At 36.7% G+C, this 27,557-nt stretch overlaps 1 protein-coding gene across 1 annotated transcript in view; it reads left to right on the plus strand.

The window, feature by feature from the left end:
- The window catches only part of LOC118212176 (AT-rich interactive domain-containing protein 3A-like), a 56,458-nt gene that overhangs the window by 18,053 nt on the left and 10,848 nt on the right, over nucleotides 1–27,557 (plus strand). Inside the window, exon 3 of the mRNA XM_035389827.1 lies at nucleotides 18,294–18,366. Coding sequence (XP_035245718.1) covers nucleotides 18,294–18,366 — 73 coding nt within the window. The remainder of the gene's footprint in view (nucleotides 1–18,293; nucleotides 18,367–27,557) is intronic.

Consider the following 27,557-nt stretch of genomic DNA (forward strand, 5'->3'; position numbering starts at 1 on the left):
GTTCCTTACTATTGTGTTCTAAATGATTTTCTGATAGAAATTACCATACAATTAGTGGTACAAATGTATTTCCTGCCTTTTTATCCTAGATCCATGTCACTTGATTTATCACCTGACTTCCATCCATCAATAGTATAAATTAGGTTATAGTAATAAAATTAAAACTGCTTCTACAGGCTAACCTAGTTTTAATACTTGTGCTTTCTATCCAAGCCAGACTGAAGTAAAACACAGCTGCTTTTGTAGTGTATTTCTCAAATCAATCTTGGCATCTATCTACTTGTGAAGGTTTCATGAAATTAGGGTCAAATAAGATAAGATTTCACTGTGCTTAGCATTTCCTGTGGTCAGTGCCTGGTTGTTCTTTGGTTAAAATGTCAGAAAATTTATGTAAAAGTATGTGGACACCTGACATTAAACATCTCAAAATTATAAGCATTAATACGAAGTTTGTCCACTCTTTGCTGCTGTAACAACCTCCACTCTTCTGGAAAGGCTTTTCACTAGATTTTGGAGCATTGCTGCCGGGATGTGCTTCCATTCAGCCAGCAGAGCATTAGTGAGGTTGGACATTACATTACTCAGACCATGAAAAACAGCCCCAGACCAAGGGGTGCCCAGATACTTTTGGTCATAAAGTGTATTTTTACATAGGATGAGTGGGAAAATTTCAAACGCAATACACAAAGAGGCATCCTGATATGAACCAACAGCTAGGCGCAAGGCTTAGTGGCTAATCAACCCCACAGGCCTGCCCAATAAAGTAGGACATCTATATTTGATGGCTTATAAAAGATGTTTCAAGTCTTCATGAAAGAGGTAGCCGTCTCCAGCCTGTTTGTCAGGTGTCATTGACAGCCAGGCAAAGAGGCCTTGGTTGTTGATTTGGCAGGGAGTGGTTGGGATGGGGGAGGTTAATGAGAGCTCTCACATGTCATGAGCTGCCTCCTATCGGGCCTTTCAGGGGAATTAGAACCCACACACAACACTGTGGAAGCTCTTTTTTAATGCTATTCTTATCCAAGCGGTTAGTAGGTATAGGCACTGTCTTATTTTTGGCTTTGTTAGAAGGTACCTTTCACTCATAGGACACACACCTAGCCAGTGGAAGAAGTACAATTCATATTCATGCTTGCTTTTTGAGGCTGAGAATTCTAATGGCCATAGGGTAGATGGCTGACCTTTTCATTGTATGTGTTAATTTTTAATGAGAAGGATTGAAAACCAGAGGATTATAGAATAAACTTGCTGGTGCATGCAGCTGACGGTTGACATATTAATGTCATATTGTCATGTGGTCTGTTGTGGTTGCCTTCACAGATATATGAGGCTAGGACTTATGTACAAAAATGACCATCTTGATTTCTCACTGAGAACAAACAATGAAAAGGAAAGCCGCTTTTGGAAAGAAAAATATTCAGTTCAGGAATTCTACATTGTTGATACATTATATATTATTTAATAAGTGTTTCATAAATGAGTACTGTTTAAACAAAACGAAAGCGTGCCATTTGAATTGAAATTTTAAAAAATAAACTCCCTTTAATTTATCGAATATTTTAAATGTGTGTATACATTAAAGTAAATGCAGATATCATGTATTGAGTTAAAATAAAAATACTGACTCTGAAAGGTCCATGGTAATATGATCCAAATGTTAAACCCCCATTAAACACAGCTAACACAGCTTGCATAAGATCACTTTAGCATGCTTGAGATATCTTTCTCAAAATACACACTCAAACTTGGCATGGTAGCAATTTAGGCATCTTAAAGAGATACGTAGATATGTGCTATTGTCCACCCTGGGAAGGTATGTTGGACAGCAGGCACTTCAACCTGCAACCTGCACAACTCTCAGCTGCAAATATTTATGTAAGAAGCAGTTCGGAAGTTGCACTGCCTGCTTTTGAATTACGAGTCCCATGTATTTTTTTTTCCAGTGTGTGATTTTTTGAAAGCTGCTCACTCACACTTGTAGCCTGTTGATCTGGCAGTGCTCAATTGGTCTGGGTCCAGCTGGCTTGCACAGTATACTGCTACCAACACAGGAGCAAAATTCATTCATGTGAATAGCAGCGAGGTGTAAGAACGCTGATAATTTCTCATTTAAAATAATGTGGTGGTTATTCTTTGGGGTGCTAGATTTCTGGTACCAGGGAAAGCGGGTTTGCAAACATCCTTGTCAATGCATCACTGCCCAGACAGGGCCACTTAGGATGGGGGAGAATTCCAAGAAAACCCCAGGAAACCCCAACCCTACTCCTTGTCCTGTCCTGACCTGTCTTACTGCTCAGTGTCCAGTGTACTGGAGGGGCTTAGTTGACAGATTGAAGGAACTGCCAGGTCAGGAAGGTTAACTTCAACAAATCTACATATTGACTTTCTGTCTCCTCCACCTTCCATTAATATCCTTATTCCACAGTGTTAGGGGCCAGCAGATGTGCTTTGACATGGCTGTGAACACTGATCCAGAAATGGATCCACTTTCTGCCACAGACCCCCCACAATGAGGGACATCTTATTACTTATGCATTTTTACAGGCAAAAGTTTTGTTTTGATACTGTTGTCATTTTGAAAATCAGGAAGGAATCTCTTCCTGCATTACTCATCTTTAAAGTGAGAAATAACATAGCAATTGCATTATTGAAGAATCACAAAGTATATTTATTGTATAATTTGAGTATAACTGTACACAGATTTTCTGTGACACTTACCCCAGGACTTGCATTATTTAAAAGGAGCTTAAGGTGAATTGCATCCTTTTCTGCAGCTCAAGTGTTGAGTCCCAAAAGTCTTTGTTATAGGGAAGACACTGAGGAGTGGCAAAGGCCCTGTAGTTTTATAATTATAAAGCACACATTTATAGGCCTTTTCATAAGGTTACGACCCCTACCTGCCCATGCCCTGAAGACTCTCTTTAGACTCTTTATGACACCATGGAAGTAAGCAAATAAATGAAGACAAGCAGGTTTATATTGTAATTTTGAAACATTATTCCTGAGGCCTGAAATGCATTTATAAATTATGAGGTACAAGAGAGGGTTGCTGAACAATCAGGGTACAGATTATTTTCTAAACCAGGCTAATTTGTGCACAAAAACGGAAACTGAAACTGATTAGTTGAAAGAGCCAGTAGAAAACAAGAAAAAAAAACAGGAATTATAATAACAAACAATGGTTGTTTTTCCCCCAAAGCCCTTGGTATCAGCTGGTGAACATCGCTAAAACAGGCCAAAGTAAGAGTGTCATGTCATTGATTAGTTTCACCAGGATGTGCATTGTCAATCCAGTAGAGGCCTGTGTACTAATTAGTGTTGTTGCATCACAGGGTAAGAGGTTTGTAGAATTCTTGCAAAATCCTACCAGAAAGTGGAAAGGTTATAATGCTAAACAGTGGTACATACGAATGCTACTGTATCGCTAATGTAAATTGTTGCTTAGCTATGGAGCAAAGACTATGCTGTACTACAGCATTTTCTGGCCTCGTTAGCTTTTACTGTCAAAGTGTAAACTGTAACACAAGCAGGGACCTTCTGTTGTGACCAGCAAGGTTCATTTACACCTCATGTAAGCGCTATTTTTGGTAATTTTTATAATAACTATCCCAATGTATATAATGCTTTTAATGTGGTCACATTAAAAAGCCATAACTGAGTGACACGTGGACATACTGTACTGTCAGTATGTCATTTTTAGTATGCACTGTATATGGTGTGAAATATGGTGTGTCTGAGCCCCTTGTGATGTGGGGTCCTAATGTCCCACATATTTCCTTTCTGTGCCCCCTCTCAATTATTTGGCTTATGATTTGCAAGATCCACTTCCCTGGGCTCTAACAATGAAGTCGCTGTTTGATTTGAATGTAGGTTAAAAAAAAAGTCTACAGGCTCCTTTCTTTAATAATGTTTTGTGGTTGCCTCAGTCTCATTTCCCTAAGTCTCATTTACAAGTGTATACAAAAACAATCTAACTTGTACAATGTATGTATTATACAATAATAAAAGTGCCCAAATTGTCTTTTTCCATAGAGAGGCTTCTATTTCTGGTGCTGCACAGATACCATACAGACAATTAGGGTTAGCTAGATTTCAATGGTCACTATTCCAGAAAGTTCCTGTTTTTTCAGCTTGTTTTAAAAAATGTATTATCCTGTCATTGGCAAAGGGAAGAGCAGACAACTTGGCTGCTGATGACTGAAACAGTTTGTCTGTAGAGTTCCTTAATTGTGTGACAATGCTGCCATGACCTGTCAGACCAGGAAGATCCAAATACATCTCCATCTGATTGTTACTTTAGTTTGTCTCGGTGAGGAACAATACTTCCATTATCTGGACTCCATCTTGAGAGCTGATGTGAGTGGTGCTGGGGGCTTGCAGTCCATTGGACTTGTTTATTTTGCTTTAATAAGGCCCAGTGAAAGCACGTTCAAACACACAGGCATAGGAGTCAAATTCAGCATAAGGATGAGAGGCCGCTGGACTGTGCAGCCACAGAGTAATACCAAGGTGCTACCATTCTGTTCTTACAATTTCGCTGCATGGTTTTGAATGACCACAAAACTATAGGCAAGATATGTTGTGTAGCCTTTTTTTTATTTTACACCCAATTACAATTGTATTTAGGTATTACTTTTCACTCTTAATAAAATGATAAAAACACACACTCTGGCACTCTGTACCTGCACATTATGCAGAGGGTGTGCTGGACTGCATGCACTGTGAATTTGATCTTTGGCTGCAGTTTAAAAATCTTCACTTCTATTATTGCTACACTTTTGTATTTAAAATATAGTTTTATATTCTCATATTTTATGTACTCTATAATAATACAGAGCTGTATGTTCTGGTGTGACGAAGATGCATTAATTGACCCTAATTACGTTATATGGCCATTACATATGTGGCCATAGGCAGTGTGTTGTCACTGCGACCCAGCAAATGAGAATCAGGTTTTCGGGTGGGTAAACTCTATGATTGGTTTGCTCAGGTGTCAGTGTTCAGTGTTGTTACATGGTCACAAATGTGTATGGATCTCCAACACAGGATGGGCGTGATGGTCAAATGTATTTACTAAGGAGCAACCAAGCATGTGGGACAGGACTTTTGTACACATTTTATTTCAGTCTTTGCACTGAAAACATGTACAAAAAAAATGTATACTATTTTGAGCCCACGCAATGAACACAATACTGTAGATATGATTGTGGAACAGGAGACCATACTTTAAATTTGAAATAGAAAAAATGGTCATTGCATTGACAAAATCCAATTGTGGTTATATGAAGAATTACATAAAAATAAAGCCTTATGCAGTCGCATACACTGTGAGGTTCATGCTAATGTAAGTTGAATAGTGTGCAATGCATTAATGCGAGTCAGTTTTTAGATAGATAGTCAAAAATCAACACTTATGGGACAACCAGGCAAATATGTACATGTTTGGAGGGCTTTGAAGTTGGCTAATCAGCCTTGGTGTCCCTGGCTTTAAGCTTTAATGGCTAACCATGTGGGCTAACCTTTTATTTTTTGACTAAGGCTAGGATTCCATGAACATTTGTCCTTCACTTTGACTAATAAATTAACATTGAGAATTTTTTTCACCAAACTCACCGAGTTTTTGAAGAGGACGTGTAATGGTTGCGTTTTTAAGGGAAAATATTGATTGAATACAGGTGGTGTTAGTTCCGTTGGATGTCTGCTGGTTGTGTGGACACAAAAGCCCAAAAAACATCATGCACATGTTAACTGCTCTAACAAAGTGGATTGTCTGGGACTTGTGCATGGTTGGGTGTTCATTTAATTCTACTGCCATAATGTTAGAACTTTTACACTTGCACAATTGTAGCAGTGTAATTTAGTCCTAAATGAACATAATGCTTGTGCTCCAGCCTCTGCATTAAAACTAACTGGCAGCAGCAAACTTCCTACAACTAGTGCATACTTTGCAATAAAAACAGCATTTGTGTATATTCTGTGAACTGTTGCATGCTCAAATGTACCTTAGTAACCACCATAGCTCATGAGCATAACTATGTATCTTTTGAAACCACACATAGTATATTAGTATTTGTGAAAATGTTATAGCAGCTCTGTAGGACACTATATGTATTAAACATACTGAAAATCACCCTGTTCACTGCGTTAGATCAGATATTCATGAAACAATCCCTGAGCTCTTACTGTATGTGTTCTGATATTTAAAACAAATCCCCCCTTTCAGATGTATTATGTTTTTCACTCAAAGTTACTAGGAATGTTCCCATATTGTTTTCTGTTAGAGTGTATTGATGTACACTTACATTTTTATTCTTATTGCAGATTGCTGCTTGTACATTTTTTTTTACATCTGCCTGCTTTTTACCTGCCATGGGACTACAGATGAAATTTAGCTATCAAGCTAACTCTGGGGCAGTTACTAACTGACCATTTTTACCAAGTAACAACTAAAATAATAAATTGCAGCCTTGATGTGTTTTAAAAATGTTATGCCAGTTTTATGTGTTATGTTTTATGCCCATATATAAAACAAAGGAAGTGTACTATCAGACAGTCTTTCCTTTCAGTTTATATGTCACTATGTATGCCTGGCAGCAGTTTATTGCATTCAATTCTGACAAGTGAGTCATGTGAACATTTTTAATTAATGGCTCCAAACCAACGGCTGGGTCATTGTTAAACATTAAATAAACATGACCTGTTTCGCCACTGGCTGCCCGGTGGAAGAGTTGTGAGGTGATTGAGCAGTGATGATGTAGCCTGAGTTAATGACTGGCATTTATAAAAGGAGACTGTCACAGTCTGGCCTTTTTCTTTCTTTTACTTGTGCTTAGTGGCATTTTAAGGAGCACTTCGAGATTAAATAAGTACTTTATATGTATGCTGAGAATTATTATTGCATATGTTGAGGCATAATATTGTTAATTCATTTCCAGGCTTATACTCTGATTTTAATTGCATAGATGAGCCATATTCATAGTCTATAAATGTTATTATAGTCACACACAGTAGTATTGTTAAACACAAAAAATATTTGAAGTGAATTTGCAGTGCTATTTGGGTAGTGTGTTCTCTATAGCACAGTGACATTCATAAACACATTATTTCAACCAATGAAGTCATTGTATCCCCTCACGCCAAATCTGTTCTGTTCCATGTGGGGTGCAGAGGTTCACAATTTGTGTTAAATGTGCTTGCGTTCAAGCCATAAAACTCTTCCTGTTTACACTAGTAGTTTAACTTTTAAAAGAATTACAATGGTTCACACAGACCAACTTGATCCAAAAAAAGGAAAAATGTTGCCAGTGTAATAATGCCCCAACAGGAAGTGGATTAAATTTACACCAGGCAACACCCTTATCAATAGCTGCAAAAATGATTCAAGAATCGTTCTATAGCATCACCTTCCAGACCACTTCCTCATTTGTATAACGGTCCTGTTGGATTATGAGCCACAGTCATGGTTTCACACATATCAAGAGGTAATTTGCTGAAATGACAAAGGTGGTAAAGCAGTGAGCGATCTCAACTCCTAGAAGAGGAATCCTCAGTGGACTCATTAGAACCTCTGGGCCTACTGCCGGGGAAATTATCTGCACTGTCTGTATCTGTTATAGCTTTCCATTCTTGTGCTATAATGGCCTTTCTGACTGGCATTCTGTTGCTAAAACGAATGTGTGTGAGAAGTATTATCATAGCAAACAATGCTAACTGAAATCTGCACTTTAACCCATGTTAAGCTTTGTCTTATTGGGCAGTGCCTTGTTTCTGTGAATTTGATCCATTTTTAATCCCTCTTATTGCTGTAAATATCTGATATTATAGATACATTATGAAGAGAGCATCCATGGAGAGACACACAAAACCCCTAGTTCTTTTGCATTTTTGCAATATATTTTTTCACAAGATGAAACATTAAAATGGAATAAGTGATGTTTGCCATGATATTGGTAATCTATTTAAGCAAACAGAGTGCAGAAAGGTCATGTCACTTATTTGGCTCCGTTGTATTACTTAATGTGATATGGTTAGTGTTACTCTAGTCAGGTTACCATTTTCAAAAGGTTTAAAAAGTTTATTTCCAGGTCATGCTTTGACATTTATATGGATATGTTGCCACACAGCATCTCCTTGCTGCACTCCTTGAAATTCTGTAGCAGCTGAGCTGGATCATCCTGACTACAGAACAGTCTCTCTGTAGGTCCCCTTTAGGACATTACCAGCCTAATGCACATAAATTGACTTTTATGTTGAAAATGGCTGACATCAATGAAATCTGAGCAGTTACTAATCTCTCAAAGATGTCATTATCTGGAAGATTATCCCCCTGAATGTAACAGGATAGTGACTGTACTGTGTTTGCTATAACATTTTAATAAAATTATTCTTATTCCAATTTCCCAAGATAAACCCGTTCAATCTTAGAAGTGAAAAGTGGGTAAATATAAATAATACAAATGACATAAACACAGAAAGTAGGTATTTAAATGTTTAAGAAGATTTCTATTCCTTTTTTTTTCTTTTTTGCATGTGCTTGGATCTGAACTCTGACCTGGCTCCTCACCAAAGGTTAGCTTATTTATTTAAGCATTTAGTTTATCTTTTAATGTAACCAGGTCAACCTGTTGAAAGGTTGCCCTTACCTACTAAGTCAGGCGAACAGCCCAGATAAATTAACTGCAGTGGTAAAATCGATTTGTATAGTCATTAGTTATCATGTTATACTGCATAATTAATTTGATGTCAGTAATAGTTTGTTTTTATGGATCTTGTCAGCACACTGATAATAAGCTGTTATTAATGGATGTGCCTTCTTTGAGATTTAAGGACTGTTATGAATATAAAAATGATATGTACTTTTAACATACAGACTTTTACGTACATTTAAGTGTATTTACAGTACAGTCTCTATTCCCTAATAATTCAAAAACAAATTCCATTAAGTTTCATGACTGTGGTCTGGCTATCGCATTCTTCTAATTTATGGATACTAATTATGTTGAACTATAACAGACATAATTTCAACCTGATGGACATTCCCATGTTCAGAAATTATATAGAATTATTTTTTTCTTAAGCACCATGACGTGTGGGAATGTATTACCAAACTAGGACAGGGCATAACTTGTGCCAATTAATTAACAGAAATGCAACTATAGGCAACTTCTTAATAGCAGAGGCTTAGCAGAAGTGACAATAATTAACAGTTTCTTGAGTTCACACTGTTCTGAGTAACTAAAGCATCTGTTAGTTAATCATTTGAAGTGGATTAGTTGCTAAGGGTTCTTGTTACAGTCTCCGAAGGTGTCTGTAGAGCTGGGATCTACAGTGTGGTTGTCATAGTTATAGGTAGGATCTTAGTTTGTTTCCTAGACTCATGCAATCAGCAGGCCAGGGTCATATTTCAGCTTTTATAAATAATCCCACAAGAAGAGAGGGTAATTAGGGGACCTGGGCCTTCGGTATGTGTATCTGCGCCATATGTCTGTGTCACCAGTGTTTATACCGTTTGGTTTCATTTTTTATTTGTATTATTATGGCAAAGGAATTAACTTTTTACATTAAACCTTATTTCCTAAAAGCTGAGGTTAACAGACCGATGGATATTCCATCCTAAGAATGTCAAGTCTGTAAGCTTATGAGCAAGGCCCTTGTATTTGAAATACCCTCAGGAGGATGTTGGTGCAGTGCAGCGTCGTCCCACTGAAAATATTGCATTGTGTGCTACTAAATAAGGCCCATGATGATTCTGAACCTTTGTGTAAATATTTACAGCGACTAGCAAAGCAATTATGTTATTATGTAAAAAAGGATTGCATTTGTTTTGCAACTTGACCTTTAGAGTTTAGAAAAGTGCACAAATTCCTGCAAAACCTGAAAAGCCGGGCAAGGACACTGGATTAAATAACTCACAAAAGAGTCACAGAAGCATAAAATCAAAACACTGAAAACAGGTTTCACTTTTTTTGGGCATTTTGTTTGAGGAAGTAAGAAGGTATTGATGATGATCAATGCTTACGAGTCTTTGAAACCTATAAAATATTAACATCCCTGGTGGTGCACAGTAGTTTATTGAGTATTATGAACTGGCAGGGAAAAAGTGTTTGCTTTGATTGTTTACAAGCTGGGCCTCTTCTGTTATGCTGAATGCCGCAATGCTCCACATAGCATGTGCTCCTCGCTCCGCCATTCACTCTTAATGAAACACGCATTCTTCGTGAGCCTCACACATCTCCACTCTGGGCGGGAGAAATGAAGTGCCGCTGACAGGATCCAGATGTCTGAGGGCCACTGTACAGGCCTATAGTCTACCAATAGGCTTACATCTAAGGGCCATGATCTCACCACTGAGAAGCCTGAAAGAGGGACATTCTCCTGTGGATGCTTGCAAATCCCAAAGAACCACGGGCCCTGTGAGTCTAACAGACGCAGCAGCGTCAGTGCAGTAATTATCTGTGTTTGGGTGTCTGTTGGCTCGTTTTGTTTTCAATTGATTGAAAGTTTTCAGATTTTTTCTAAACTTTGTATTAATCTTGTGCGGTCTGTTAATGTTAATGTATCAGTCATTTGTATAGTCCTTCCATAACAAAGTTTCATTACTTTCATTGGAAAAAGTGCAAATATATTTCATTTCGCTAGGAAATACACAAAAAGAAAAACAGATAGTCATCCATGGGTGCTACAGTACGTATGCCAGTGTATCTTTTAGGGGTTCGTTGGGTATCTCACAAATACTTGATATAAATGGTGGAATAAATGCTGGGATTAACAGTTCATCAGGGTTTTGTTCTAAATGAGAGGCATTTAAAAGAGTCGTTTTTTAGTGCAGGGCCAATTATAAGGTGAGCACAAAAGAGTTGAAAAACGCTTTAATAGTAACACCTGTTTTTTTTTTGTTTTTTTGGAGAGGGGGGGGGAGGGGGGCATAAATACTATGTGCAGTCGCTTAGGCCCACAACCAACCCTGGGCCACACAATTCAAGTTTTGCATTTTTGTTTAGGGCCACCAACATTATTGATGGAATGCATGTATAAAAAGCTGAATTCACCAAAATATATAATTGACGTGTTTGTGCCAAAGGATTTGTTGTCTCTTTCTTCTCAACATGAAAGGGAGAGTTTATGTTTTCTCAAAAATCCTCAATTATTTAATGCTCGCATTCCATAGTTAATAATGACACTGTTCAATTTAGATTAGATTATTTAATTTTCTTCTTGGAATTAGGCTACATTTGGCATTGCCAATATATGCTGTAAAGTAATACTATTACATCTTATACATACATTAATTAATCTCTGTAATGAATGCCCTGAGTTGTTCCCAAAAATCATTTGTGGACTAATACCTTTTAAATATTTGAATATCTGAAATGTATCTTATACTTTTTAAATATTTTTCACTGAATTTAGATGTTTTAGGGCTGGTCAGTTGAAAGTTAGAAGTGTTGTTGTGGTATGAAGCTTAAAGCTACTGTAGAAAAGTATATTTGTGAAAACAGGTCTGTCTACATAACTTTGTAAATGAAGCTTAGGCCAGAGTGAATATTTATTTAACATTGTACCTCAGCAAGAACAAAATGGTGTACATTAAACCAATATCCTAAGCAATCACTAATATCCTAAACAAACACTATAGTGTTTGTTTAGAATACACATTTCATGCAGATAATGTCCCTGCAACCTAACAAATTTAGATAATATTTACGGTTGGTCCAGAACCACATATCTTGTCAGCCAAAATTTTATGTTTTGTAGGGTTTAATCTGTAGTGATTAAAGGTCATTTTTCAGTTGCATTGGACTAATACCTTTTTAATATTTGAAATATTTGAATATCTAAAATGTATCTTATACTTTTTAAATATTTGTCACTGAATTTAGATGTTTTAGGGCTGTCCAATTGAAAGTTAGAAGTGTTGTTGTGGTATGAAGCTTAAAGCTACTGTAGAAAAGTATATTTGTGAAGACAGGTCTGTCTACATAACTTTGTCAATGAAGCTCAGGCCAGAGTGAATATTTATTTAACATTGTACCTCAGCAAGAACAAAATAGTTTACATTAAACCAATATCCTAAGCAAGCTCTAATATCCTAAACAAACAAAATAGTGTTTGTTTAGAATACGCATTTCATGCAGCGTCCCTGCATTGTATGTTTTTAGGGTTTAATATGTAGTGATTAAAGGTAATTTTTCAGTTGCATCCTTATGGTGAAGAATGGCTATATGATGGAGGAAAAAGTCTGGGAAGCCCGGAATGAATTATGGTCGTCTGATTTCTTTTGCCTTTCATCCACGATGTGGCTGGGCAGTTCAAGTAGGCTTTACTCTCAGTGTCATTAACCCGACTCACACCAGACATTATAGGATTATTATCTTGAGTTGTGAGAATCTAGTACAAGGTCTACATTCTGGCGTGTCTTTCTCACGTGAATGTGCATTTGCAGCTCATTCTGTTGTTTTGCGTAAACATGGGAAAATAACAGGCATGGACAAATCAATAATAAATTTATACATTTAATCATAAATGAATGTGCTCTGCTGCATGTTTTGGTTAAAGAATTATGTTCCCAAATAGAGAGGCTCATTTATTCATATTTTACATGTAAACATTTGCCTAAATATGTAATTAAATAAATATTCTTTGTTGTTTTAAACAGTTTTATATGTTCTAAAAAGAGAGTATTTGTTGTATTTTATTTTTCTTTTTTGTCATACAAGTCAAAAGGTCTTTCAGATGAAGCCAAAAAAAACATAATCTTATATTTTAAAAATAATATTAATAATATTAATTATTAAAATAATCTTATATTATTGTAATAGTGAACACAATTTAAAATTGGCAGAATTGAGTTTTGTTTCATATAATTGTAATTTAGTCATAATCACATTTTAGGACATGCTAGCTGAGCAAGGAACAAAACAAGATATGAATATACTAGAAAATAAGTCACAAGGCATTGCGTGTTGAATAATGCATCCCACAAGCAGCCGACATGATTATCAGATTGATATGTGTCTATTTTATCCTCATCGTTATTCATAGGCATGTGTTATTGTTGCAATATAATCCACCAATTGGCTTGAACACAGTAGTGTTCATGTCCTCCTTCCAGCCAGCTTTTTTCTTACTGTGGTGGCCTGCAGGCATGACACCTAGGCAGGATGCGCATCATATGATTTGATGAGATGAACTGGTGAAGTCTCTCCATCTCTTACAACAGCGCAAAGATTTTTCTTTTACTGCTGCTTGACTGAAGAGACAAGGGAAGCTTCAGCCACACCGTATTTGTAAAAAAAAAAAAAATAATAAAAAATAAACCCATAACTCTCCCTCTGTCAGCTCACTTGCCACTTGATTCTCACTATCAACTCAAGTACCTGGCAAATCCCATGAAGAAAGGCATTCCGTCAAGGGGGACAAGGCTTAGCGGTTGTGAAGCTGCACATCTCATTACAGTAATGCGGCACGTTTCAGAGGACAGCTCCGCGTGGGGGAAAGGGGGTAGCTGGCGCTGGGCCAAGAGACGCGCCATTGGCTAATGAACTCCTGGCCCCCTGCGCTCTCTCTCTCTCTCTCTCCTGCTCCTGGGGCAGTCTCAGGAGCCTCAGCGGGCTGTGAAATGCTCACAGTGCCAAACATGTTGTAGGACTAATCTGACATGGGGATCCTTCAGACTGGAAAAAATTCCATTCTGTGAGGCGTGGTAGCGGGCTGCTTAGCCGATGGAGCAATGATGCAGGGAAGCAACCAAAGGAGTTCACAGTGGAGATGAGACGCAATGGACCGATATCTATAAATTGAAAGGCTTTAGGTGAAAGTTATTGACGTCATTAGTCAAACACAATATATTGTAAACAGATAAGTAGGTCATTTAAATGTGACCTAATCTCAAAATGGCATGCAAGTTTACATGTAAAACAAACTGAAAACATCTGATGTAAAGAAAGGTAATGTTGCCGTTCTTTTTTGAAAAAGAGGTCGGGCGTGACATTTTGAAACAATTTGGCAAGCTGCACTACAGAATGCCACAAAACAGCCTCTATCTTCTGTATCTACAATGTTTACGTGAGCTCCTTTGGTTGCCTAACTGACTAACCATGTAGATATCTTTTGTATCTAGCTCTGCATGTGCAGATTCCAGCCAACTGCTTATATCGTGCAAACTCTACATGCTATGGAAAGCTAAAGATAAAAGAACAGTACGTAAACTGACATTGAACCTAAGTCATTGCACCTATCCAGGGTTTTCATACAACTCTGAATATACTTACAATGCAGCTTATCTTTCTTTTCAAATGTTATTTGTAACAAGACCACCCACTCCTACAGTAACACAGGCTGGAACAGTATGAAACCGTATGCAACTGTCAGCCTTTAAAACATTCATTTCAATGGGATTTGAAGGGCTTCTATTTCTCAGGTCATTATGGGTTTTGGTACTTATATACTGATGAGATTTGGCAACTTTGACAGTTTTGAAACTATGAGCAAGCCCTGATTTTTACCATATTAGAAACATTGTAATTTGTGTAGTCAATTATGTTGCTTAAAGAATTCTCCTGATTTTCTTGCTTATATTTGTGTCTTTCATAATGCCAGAAATGTAGAGCGGTAAGAAATGAAAAATATTTCACATATGTTGTCATACCAGTAGTGTCATTGGTCACTACTGGTATGCATTTAGTGTGTTGATAATGACAATAATTTGACAACAGTGGGTTTATTAGAGCCATACTGTTCTTTAGTGGTGTTAAAAATAAAATTTAAAGATGGCATTCATCAGGTAGCAAATATATTCCTGTCTGTGTATAAATTATTATAATTGTTTCTGTGAAATTTACAAAATGTAATTAAAAGCTAATAATGAATTTCCTCTGTGGTTTTGTAAAAAACATATACAGACATGAGCTTCATAGAACAGTTTGTGTGTGCTTCTCTTGTCTTAATAAAAAGAAAACATGATAGGAGGAAATATCTTTTTACACTCTTATGGTAGACATGTCAGAATACATGGTGTTTTATGTACTATTTATACTTTATATAGTAAAGAATAGTGCATTTTTGTATAATAAAAGACATTTTTGAAAACTATTCTCATCTGAAACTGCACAGTTTCAAGCAATATCATTAATATCTTTAAAATATATATTTATTTTGCCCACATAACATGCAGGTTTTGAAGGAGCTAAATTTAAATAAGCTTGAGGCTGTTCACATTCATGGAGTGTAAATTCCCAAAAAAGTACACTAAATTTTAAGAACAGTGTTTACCCTTTCATTAAATGATGTTTATTTCCTGTGGAATAGTTTGGTTATTAGAAACTCAATATTAGTGAAGGGAGTTACACACCCAAGGTCACAGAGGCCATGAATGACTGAATGCTAAGAATTTCCTTAGTCGTCGGTGGCGGTCACGTCCCTTTTAACCTCTCAGTGCTGTGAAGCAGGCCAGGTAAAAGTGCCCTGAAGTTAAAACGCACTGTCACCCTAACCATTAGACTAGACTAGGTCAGCCCCTTTTAATCCTGTAAATTACTCATTAGGTGAACATGAGAGCATTCCACTGAAACTCTGTTCGTTCAGTTTTGAGAAACGATACGTTTTGTGTCTGGGCATATCTGCACGCAACATGTATGTATGTGTGTATGCATATGAATCTGTATATGTTTTGGACATCTTTCTTGTTTCCACCATTCAGATGCTGTTGAGTGTGTACACATATGAGGCTATAGGTAGAGTCAAAGGGGGGTGACTTTTTGTTATAGTGTGGGAGCATTTAGAAGCCTGACAGTCAGCCGGTTCATATTTACTTGAAGAAAGTAATTAGAAGCACTGAGGTATGGCAGTTCAATCTCCCTTTGGCTTTGTGCCCCTTACCTGGCATTGGGATGGCAGGTTTGCCAACCGCCAAGTTACGCCTTTCAATTTAGCTCGCATGCCCCATGCCTATATAGCACAGAGGTTTAGCACCAAGACACTTTTCAGGGTTTCCTACAGAAATGACCACAATGACCATGTACTCTCAGCCCTTAAGAACATTAACTTCTGTACCATCTGACCTCATGCAACACAGCTACAACTGCTCTGTCGATGCTATTTCAGCCAAAAAAAACGTAGTGGTCGTCATCATTGTTTTGTGCAGAAGCTAGCTTGCTGCCCCACCACTTACTGCATTCAGTCAACCTTTCTACCTGCCTACCTGTATGATAATTTCCTTGATGGATGTATAAGGGAACCATGCAGTGACTTTTCCTCTAGTTAATAATTAATCCCTGTAGAGGACAGTGAGGTGTAAGGTATTGTGACATGTGAGTAAAAAGCAAGACTTAATTACTCCTCGACTGGCCTCCTTATGATGGCTCCTGGATCAACGCGGATATCAGTGTTGCTTTACTTCCTGTCTTTACTTTCTGCGTGGTACACTGGACTTACCAGATATTGAATAGAATAATCTCATGGGCTCTCACATAATTACTCGGAGGACTAATCTAGAGCTTGGTGCAGTTAGTTGTTTCTCTTGTTTTCATGCACGAACACAGCTGCACAGGAATCACACGTTTGCCGAATGTGTGTGCCGTGCTCCAGAATGAGCTAATATTTTAACAGGGGGTACAGTGCCTCTCACCACTTTGCCATTGGCCCCATATTGTAATCACAACAACAATGAAAATGGGGTAAAAAAAAAAATGCATCTTTGTTATGTGGTGTTCTGTATAGCTGCATGAATTACAAACATTGTCTCATATGTATCTGTTTCCACCTATTTGCTTGAATTTCAGTTGAAATACAAAACTTAAGTAAGACATAAAATCAGTAAAACTGAATTGAATTGAATTGAAATTAATTTTCCAGATCTTTTTTTTTTTCTTTTTTACTAAATTACTTATTTAAATAAATTTGTTTTGCTGTGGTCCTTTTTTCTCTATTTTGAATGAAGTAAAGAATGGCTGTAAATAATTTCTCAGTCTATTCAAATATTTTATGTGGTACATCTCAATTAATATGAAATTTTCTGTTAGATGTAAAACGTTGTATTTTTTTGTTTTGTTTAATGTTCTTCAGCCCAAGACTACAGTCTGTGGGTGAAAATGTTCCATAGTCCAAAACTGTTGTCTTTTGGATGGAAAAAATTTATAAAATCAACCAAATTTCTTCTAACTGAAATGGATTTATTTATTTATTCATTGATATTATTTTTAAGTATGGTCCCTCATAACAGTCTCTGTCATGTCAGTAGATTGAAATGACCACAGCTGTTTCATCATAGTATCTGTAATTATGCATGGGTGGTGCAGTTAGCCAGTTATCTATGCGGACTGTTGCGGACTGCGCATTTCAAAACGCTAAGCGCTGCAAATGGCTTCACGGTCCGCGGTCCTCGCAAGCCACTCCAGCCCTCCGTTTCCCTGGAATTGAAGACTCCGGGAGCCTCCGTAAGATTGGTGGCGGCTAATACTCTCCTAAATGATTGGTTATTATCTCTGGGGCCTCGTTTCCCGTGCCCCTGCATTTCCAAAGGTCATCGCCCTGTTTCTCCTGTATTGATCAGGTGACCCGTTAACATGGCGGGTGACTCATTGGAAGTGAACATTGAGTAACGCATATTCATTGGGAGTGCAGTGTTTTCAGCCAGCAGCCACTCGTAAAAAAATAAAAATAAAAAATAAAAAAAAGGCCTCAGTCTCTCTCCACAGGGACATGTCTATTGTCGCAGCGATGATAACTGATATGCCACTGAAAATGTTGGTGCATATCTGGAAAGAAGATCTAGTACAATTAAAAAAGCCGGACGTGAAATGTCAGAATTCTGTGTTATAGTTTTTACAGCTTTCTCTCCACCGTGACTATGAAACACCTTTATTATATCTTATTGCAACCAGTTGTTGACATCCTTTATGCATTTCTGTCTAGCAGTGCTATTTCTGACAAGTTCTGACAAGCATCACACACACACACACACACATGCTTATATAATATATAAATTCATCATCAATCATGTCACTTCATAGCAATCTTTATCTGTTGTGTCTTCAAGGGAACTATAAGGTATATTTTCTGGTTCAACCAAAGCAACAGGATCTTATTATGAACAGCTTATTTTATTATGTCACCAGTGTCCTAATGAGTTCCACTAGCAATCTCTTCACATTCACATTGTTAAATGTGTGACCTTCCAGTCCTTGATTTGCCTGTGTGAAACCCCAGTGTATTCAGTCGTAAAAATTACATATTCCAATGCTATAGCCAAAGAGCCTAAAGGCCTAAACAGTTTCATTTTGTGTATTTTCTTTCAGTTGTATGAGCTGGATGATGATGAAAAGCGAAAGGAGTTTCTGGATGATCTCTTCAGCTTTATGCAGAAAAGAGGTGAGCATCCCCCTTGCTGAGATCATTTTTATTAGCAATTTGGTATAGCTTTCAGGTGGGCAATTGCTGGCAAATGACTAAGAGCAAGCTTGAAACAAATGCAGTGAATTATCAAACTAGAGTTAGTAGCTACACACATGTCGTGTTTAATAGCAATAACGCAGGTGTGAATGATCAGAGACAGACTTTTAGATGAAACAGGCCAAGCAAACTGTCTCAAAGGGTGCAATTTTAATACTGCAATGGCGCCACTTCTCCCAGTTATATCTAAATAACAGTTCTGGTGTTTGTTGGCTGGACCGCAACAGCCATATACCAGGTTTTGACCTGGTTTTAGAATTGCCCAGAGGTTCTAAGGAAACAGCCGTTGGAGGGCAGACCTCGCTGTGAACTAAGTGCAATGAGTGCAACATTAATTTTCAGCAACTTTAATTAATTTTCAGCGATTCTATTGCGCATAGGATTATTCATACATTTTCCCACAGAAAGGTGCCTTTTGTGTGATGACTCATTGAGGAAAATAGAGAAAATTGCATAATATGAGGGAGCTTGCTACCAGAAAAAGGTAATAAGCAAAGCAATGATGGTGCTTGAGAGCGCTTGCTTCAAGACTCACTAGGAAAGTGTGTTTTTTTTTTTTTTGTTATGTTGAAGTTCAGGGTGGTTGGTTAATTTGCTTATGTTATGAATTTGATCACATGACTATATGTCAGTTTGGAGTTGTCCTAATTCATATTTGCTGGATATTGTACAGAATAAATATGTAAACAATGCAATTTAAGGTGTACGCTGTAAGATATTGTAACATATTTCTGATTGTTGGTTTCAAATCTCATGGTCCTTATGCCACATGAGTGGTTTATCCTCTCCAGTTGATCAACTTAATCTGCAATGAAATTTGTTGATAGGTGTAGTTGGCATTTATTTTTTATTTTGGTATGAGTACTCAATGAGCCTCATTCACAAGACATGCATACTATCAGATTAGACTGTTAACTGTGTTAACAAACATGTCTACATTCATCATTTTTTTCCTCTCTGAATCTGTGTGTGTTTGGAAACAGGAGTAAATGCACATTCATAAGATGTTTCCATTTAGAATACTTTATTATTCAAGCAGAATCATTTTAAGTAGTTACCGATCTCCTGTTAACAACAACATTCTTATCAATGTTAATTATTATATGAAATTTTATGTTATATATTAATTTTAACTAATTAACTAACCTGAACTAATATAAATTTTTCACTTTTTGATTTACATTTCAGTATAGTTTTGGTGAGTTTGAAGAGCACTTTACTAGTTCTACTTAAGTTTTCATTTTTTTCAAAATCTCTCAATTTTATGTTTATTTCAGTTTAGGGTTAGTGTATATCTTTTTTTCACGCAGAGTTTTTATCTTAGTTTTAGTTGATGATAATAGCCTTGTTGGGAATGCATGAAATACATTTATTAATAAAAGTTGTTGATGATGATGATGATGATTGATAATGATCACGAGCAAACAGTCAAACCCAACATTTAGCAATGGCGTATTTGTTGTTTTTGGATTACTTGGCTAATCCTGCCTTGGGGAGAGAACACGTCTGCAGGGACTGCGCAGATGTGTTTGCGCAGAGTAGAGCGATGAATGGCTGATTTGCACATGATCCGGAAGGCAGAATGCCATTTATGGGATTGTTAGGGTGTTACTTGTTTTTGAAAATCAACATGAACAGTCACATACATTCAGTTTATGAACAATTGCCATCCATCCTCAGATTACAGACTGAAAGGTCTGTGCGTGTTTCATGAGTCCCGCATTGGTTTTTCACAGGAATGTTTATTAAGAACAAAAGTAAAAACAATTAAAGAAAAGTTTGAATGAATGTGTTTTTGTTCAAATATTATTCATCATTGTTTCACGTTCAGGAGTACTTGTGCTTACTTGACAGGTTGATTTAGTATTCACTGCAAACAGAGAAGGTGGGTTTTAGAATTCTCATGCTCCCACTATTCAAATCCCACAGATTCCATTTAGCATGGAATTAGCTTTTTTTGGTAGCTAAAAATAGGAAGGTATGAGAAAAAGAATTGGCGCCCCTTGATATCAATGGCAGGAATGCCTGCCTGTTTTGCTGGAGATTATAAGGTTTTTGCCTTGCTTTTCCTTAATCCAGTTGAATAAACCCTTGGTGAGTCATTGCTTGTCAGGCTCTTACAGACTGTAACTGGAACAATTTTGTGAAAGCCATCTAATTCTTTCTGTGTCATTACTGCCTGGATCTCTTTTCAGTTTGATATGCTGACACATATGACTTAGTGACATTTTGTGTCCAGTGCTTCTGATAGTCAGATGTAACCTGACCAGAATGATCTGTATGTTACTGTCATCCTTATCTGAATAACTGGCTGTTTTGTTTCTCTGCTCGTAAAGGATGTGCTGTAGGTCCACTGTCAGAAAAAAATGAAATTCTGAAACTACTTTATGATCTTTCTTGTGTTCATTTTGTATCCTTTTTCTTTTAAGAACATAGATATTGTGAAAAATCAATTAAACCAGAATGTACTCATTCAAGGATGCCTAAGGAACAGATGTTTGGTGGCAATTTTTCAAAGACCGCGTCATTGAAATTCCATCAGACTTTGCTTGTACTAACATGTAGCCCATGTCTGAAACCTCTCAGTTTCACATCAGCATTTTGTCCACAACAGCAAACTAAAATGAAGGTTGTAAACAAATGTACTACCTCTTATATACATTGTATTGTATTTGTTGTAGGTGGCCAAGTTAGTTAGGGTAAAATTTCTGTTGGTAACATTTTATCAACTTATCTATAAGCTACAGTACATGCCCACTAATCTGAGGGGCGTCCTGCTGGCTTTTCCCTGAGAGCAAAGTAAGCTCTATAAGTTAGGACGTGATCAGGCCAGTAATTACACTGTGCTGAAAATGTCCATTTGAAACACACAGAAAGAGATTTGATGGCTACTTCTGTGGAGGCAACCAGCTTGTTCCGCTCTTCTCTTTATGAATGCAACAGCGCCAACCCCCCCACCCCTCAGCCACGTTCCAGAGATATCCCAGGGATCCAGTATCTATTTTACCCTCTGAAGATCTGATCATTATATAGACTAAGCACTCGAAATAGATAACCTCTGACATTTTGTTACCCTCAGACTATAAGAAGGAATGTTAATACATACTTATTCATCCCTCCCCAAATCATTTGTTGTACAGTATGACAGTACTGGTTTCGTTGTGTAATGAGTCAGACTCAGACCTTAATACAAACGAGAGGGATCGTTTGTTTTAAGCATCATGGTTTTCATTTGGAAGAAACCTATTGCTATGGCAAAAACATGTCTTGGAACAAATTAGTTGTCATTTTATCAGTGAAAACATATATGGTGATATAAATTTCCAGTCCAGTGTGTCATTATGGCCATTTTAGTTGCCACTCAAACAATGGCTTTTGTAATTTACATAAACAGCTGCTAAAATGTTTAGGTCAGTTTTGTGTGTGTAAGATTAATCATTCACGAAATCAGATCATTCAAAAGTACTCAAAAGACAGTTACATCTCTATGCTCTATCTTCCAGGTATCCTCTACAAAGCAATACAGTTTTGTTTAGTTTAATTCTTTAAAAGGGCTTTAAAAAATCCTCAAGATAACTGCAATGCTGAGCTAAATGCTTTTGTTAGACAAAATACACATTGATATATCTAAAAATCAAATGGACCAAATGACCACGGACAGACAGGAAGTGCTCCAGCAGTCCATTCCTCTCTCACGGTTTGATCCTGAGATGAGTTAAAGCCTAATGTCAGAAATTTTTAATTTGTTACATTACATTAACTTTACATTAAAAAGAAAATCAATATGTCTGCCAAATCTAGCGTGACACCTTGATTTCATGATCAAATGTAAAACTATATATATGTATATATATATATATATATATATATATATATATATATATATTTTATGATATTAACACTTAGCCCAATGTTATTTAGACAGATATAGTAAATAAAGATTAATTAAAAAATAGAAGATAATGGAAATATTACCATCATGTGCTGTTTGAATGGAACTATGTCAATTTTACATATGAATGTTTTGTAACTCTGGTAAATAAAATACCCAGATCAATATAATCTCACCCCATTCTCTGATGCTGATAAAAGTACCGTTTTACTTCCTCTAAAAATGTGATTGAATTGTAAAAGGACTGAAACCCCCAGCTGTCATTTCTTCATTGGTCTAAAACTGGGCAACCTTTCCCATAGGTCACATTTAGTTAATCTATATTCAGCTTTACACAGTCAGAGATGAAAGGTCATTTATTAGAGATACCAACTGAGAATGTATTTGTAAGGGAAGCCATGAAGGGACATTGAGAACTTTTAATCTAAATAACAGCTAATTCCACATAATAATTAATAGATTATTCACACAGCAGTAAAGCCAATCTTTAAAAAGCTTTAATTAAAAATATTTTTCTTTATTTAGATTTGTGTCTATAGATATTAGGTATTTATAGATATTTATAAGTAATTTGGATTTTATTATGTAAACAGCATTTTGAAATATTATATTTCCCCTTATAAAGTGCAGCCAAGTAAATTATTGTAAACATATTTGAATTTGCCTTACTGGAAGTAACATGCAAAGACAGGAAACTCAGATATCATAATTCCCTACAAGATGTTGGCATAAGAATTTTCCCTCTGTGAAGATGACATGCAGTTTCAGGCATGTGAATGATGCATAATCTACTGTACAGTGCATGCCTATTCACTGTATTTAAAATTACAACTTGGACAGCTGAGATCATAGTGAAACAATGGAGATGCAAGCAGCTCTGCACACGTGATTTACATGTAGTTGTTTTTTTCTTGTGCTGCCATCAGTTATTCTATATTTGCATGACCCATACATTTCACAAAGCACATGAGATTATTTTTGTTCCAGTACTATTTTGTCTAATATTTGGCTAAATTTTTGTAAGCGCATTTATTTTATTTCCCTTATCTTATATTTAAATGAGTTGGCCAAGACTGTATGATTACACCACCATATTAGTATATTTAATGGCAGTGAACTTAATTTTGAGAGTTGGCTACCCCCTGTGATGCCAATGGCCATTCTTTTACACTGTAGTTAGTGTAAAATAATTGCCATACAGTGTGTGTGTGTGTGTGTGTGTGTGTGTGTGTGTGTGTGTGTGTGTGTGTGTGTGTGTGTGCGTGTGTGTGTGTGTGTGAAAAACGGCTGGAAAATAAAATGTAAAAAGAATTTGTTCATTTAGTCTGAAACAATGCTGCAATTACAATTCTCCTGATGAACTGGGCAGAGACTTAGATAAAAACTTTGCTGGTGCCAGAATTAATGGCCTCACAATTCAATAGAATGCAAAATGCAAACAGAGGTTAATGTTTTACTAATTAAAAGATTGAACTTTGTTCTAATCAATATGGACGTGCAAAACATTAATGCAATTGGATCAGCCAGCCATCTAAGGTTGACACCAAAATGCTTAACAAAAAGCATTTTCAACATTCAAAAGTGACAGTTACTCACACATACAAAGCGATGTCTATAAGTCATTACTTAAAACCTACAAAATCTGCCATTAAATGTTTTGATATCAAAATGAGACCAAGTTACAACAAACAATATTGGCTATCTTAGCTCACACAAATTATTCCAAAGCAATCCTACCTCATGTTTTCTAAATTATTTCATGTAACGTGACCCTGTGTTGAATGTGGTCCAGATGTAGCTACAGTAAATGTTGAATAGGGAGAATTATTGATTGTGGGACTGGAGCATTTGTGATGACAAATTCAGCAGGAAAAAGAAGGGAAAAGAAGGAGAAAATACAAAATAAGTTTGCGGTTTTATTGTATGGATGTGTAAAAAAATTTTCAGAATTCTGTGTGTTTACATGAGGTCTGAAGGTGCAGAAGTTAATTTTCTTAAGTCGCTGAGAGTTTGGGGTCATTGGTGTCATTTCTGTAGAAAACCCTGAATAGCACCAAACTCTCGGTGCTGTATCGGTATGAAACATGCCTCACCAAGCCATAACTTGGTAAGTGGCATACCTGCCACCCCAATTTGAATATTTGTGTTTGAAATAGTATTATTATGTGTAAGTTTACCTTTGCAGAGTTTCACTGTACCTTGAAATTTAAACCAACAAAATAAATATTTAATATTTTAGAGCATAAAATTGTAAAGAAATTACATATGCATGTAAATGATAAAATTTACATAATGTGAATCACATTTTTGTGAAAATGTTCTTGCCCCTTGTCTTCAGAGGGAAGGCAGTTCTGAGCTTGAATTTCATATTTCCCCAACAACAATTCTGTAAAATAAACATCCTACTTGTCTGTGAATGTACCCTAGCAGTGTGTTATGTAACAACCGCCCCCATGTCCACTAAACTTCTGAGCCGAAAAGGAAGGTCTGTGGATGCAGTTGGAGGTGACTGGGTATTCTGTGGAGTTTCAGATGGTGTCAGTCATTTTGCCCTCGGTCCCTAGTGCTTCAGTAAGCCTTATACAACCCCAGCATGAAGGCCATCTCGACCACTTCAAAGAGGGACTGCCACAGATAAAAACGCTGATGAAAAGGCCAGAAACTCTTTTTTTTCTGCGGTGTTCAAGTCTGTGTTTGGGTGTGTATTCACATCTAGTGCTATTTCTTCTGGCCATATGTGAGCCTCAGGATTATCAGGATCACATTACTGGGAATGAATATAATTGATGTATCTCTGTCCTCTCACTTTCTCCTACGGCAGTGGATGCTGGGAAAAGCACATAAGGATAAAGTGCACATAGCGATGAACAATGGCGGGCTTTTACAGATTGTATCAAAAGAAATCCGCGCTACACAAAGGACGAAATTGCAATTGTCTCCCTTTTTCCCTGTACACTAGGGCCATCGTGGAAAACTGCAACCTCTGCAGTGTGATATTGCTCATTACCAGCACTCAAAAGCATTTTTTTTTGTGGGCAAAAAAGAAATGTATCCTGCGAACTACTGTATAGATTTCCCCATTGTTAGCCCCCACTCATTGAATGCATTGCAGGTCATTTCATGACATACATGAATGGCAATAATGAACTAAATAATATGAATTTGTTCCAGTAAGTGGCTGTTCAGAAGTGAAATAAATTTTGCGGTGATAGCTTTGCCTCTATCATCAGATCTTAATTATTTGTGCACAATATTGGCCCCTAAATCATTCAAATAAAAAATATATATCTTAGCAGGTGTTTGATTCAAAAGATATGTTTTAATTAATGCATAACATACACTTTCATGTGATCTTCTATTAAGGTCATATCAGATGTTAACCAGTATCACATACAGTATGTGATCTGACCTTTAAGTATCATTTAACTAACCAGCCACACAAGTAAATGTAAATTTAAATATTACATTTTCTGTAAATGAGAAATGTGTGTTTTGAAAGGTCAACAATTGAAAAGAAAAGGGTGCCATTTACCTTATTATAAATATATTACATATTATAAAATGGTTTGAGGGCTGTTGCCTTTGAGTTTTCTTTCAGTTTTTGAGCTGGAATTCTGAACCATTCCCAAGACTTTACATGTGCACTTCTCATAAAAAAGTTGGGTGTATTATAAATTACCCAAAAATATATCTTGTGTCAGATGTATGTAAAAATCAAGTCTTGAAATTGAAATTGAATTTGTGCCTTCTGACTCTTCTGTCCCCATAGGCGTGGCCCAGTCAGCAGGTCAGTGACCTATACTGTGTCCTTTCGCCCTGGGGCCATTAATCATAAGCTGTCAAACTGCAATCATTAGTCATGGGGACCCCAGTATTATGAAGGTGGTGTCTTTTTTCAAATCCTGGGGCTTCACAGCTAAAACCAGAGAGAGCCCAGTATCTTCACACTGCTTTTAATAGTGTGTAGTTGAATGGGGTGGAGCCTGGCCCTTTTCTCTGTGGATGTGGATGAGAGAAAGGAGGGTGATATGCATAACACTCTCAGAGAAAGTTTTTCCTCTCCTACCAGTCTAAGTAATGACTTGATGGTTTAATAGTGCATAAAAGAAAAGGATGTGTTTTCTGTTTCAAAACAAGTGCTCCTTTCCAAAAATGTGCAATAATAATATTATTTTAATTATTAGGCGAGTAAAATTATTTTTTTAAATTAAAAATGAATGTTTTAATTGACTATTCATTTAATAAAACCATTAGCATGTCCATTGTATGAAATATTGGAATTATTTTCATAATTTGTAAAATTAGTCTTGTAACCCTGAATGTTGAAAACAAAAAATGTCTGTGGCCTTTTTCAGTGATAAGATGATGTGTTTTGTTAAAAAAGGACTGTTCTCTCGCAACGTTCTGATCCTATATATCAAACCGGACAATAAGAGTGTAGGAACTATTGTGGTGTGATAAATAACTAGGCTGATAAATTGTTTCCTCGTAGCTGTTAGCATACATTGATCCGGCCCCAGAGGGCATCAGCACTTTTTCCTGAATAGGTGAACTTTTTTGTTTCCTTATAATAGCTTGGAATACCAGCACACAGAATAAAAGACTGTTTGAAACCTGCTTTTTAAAGCATGTATGAGCCTCTGGTCAGTAGCCCCCTAATTTCTCAGTCAAGCTTTAGTGTTGCAACAAAGATATGGTTAAAAATCTGCCCCACAGGCTAGATTCATTCTAACCATAAGGCAGCTTTTCCTGAGTGGTTTCTCGTGAATTTAAGCTAGGACTTTCAGGAGGCGTATTTTAAATATTCAATCTCCTTTTGAATTCAAGAAAAACTATATGGATGACTACATTTCTGAAAAATTGATCATGAACATGTATAAAATTAATACTATGGTTGAAATGAATTAAAAAAGCATATATCTCAGGAGAGAGTATTGTTCCAATAAGCAAAATTTTTCAAGAAATAATGGCGATTCAATAGAAATTAAATTTTGTTTAATTTTGCTGTTTTTCTCTCGGCCTGTTTCAAACTGGCGTTCCCCTGGGAAGGCCTGTCTTCCCGGTCCACCTCGATTTGATCTGCAGGGAAGTGAGCAGTTTCTCTGGCCTGTCTCTACTCTTTTTGCTCTCAGCTAATGACTATGACCACAGCTAAAGCAAACTGAAGCTGGCTGTTTTGTTGCTTTATTTGATTAAACGAACATTTACAAAGACAAGT

The sequence above is a fragment of the Anguilla anguilla genome, chromosome 14, assembly GCF_013347855.1.
Source record: "Anguilla anguilla isolate fAngAng1 chromosome 14, fAngAng1.pri, whole genome shotgun sequence".
Lineage (NCBI taxonomy): Eukaryota > Metazoa > Chordata > Actinopteri > Anguilliformes > Anguillidae > Anguilla > Anguilla anguilla.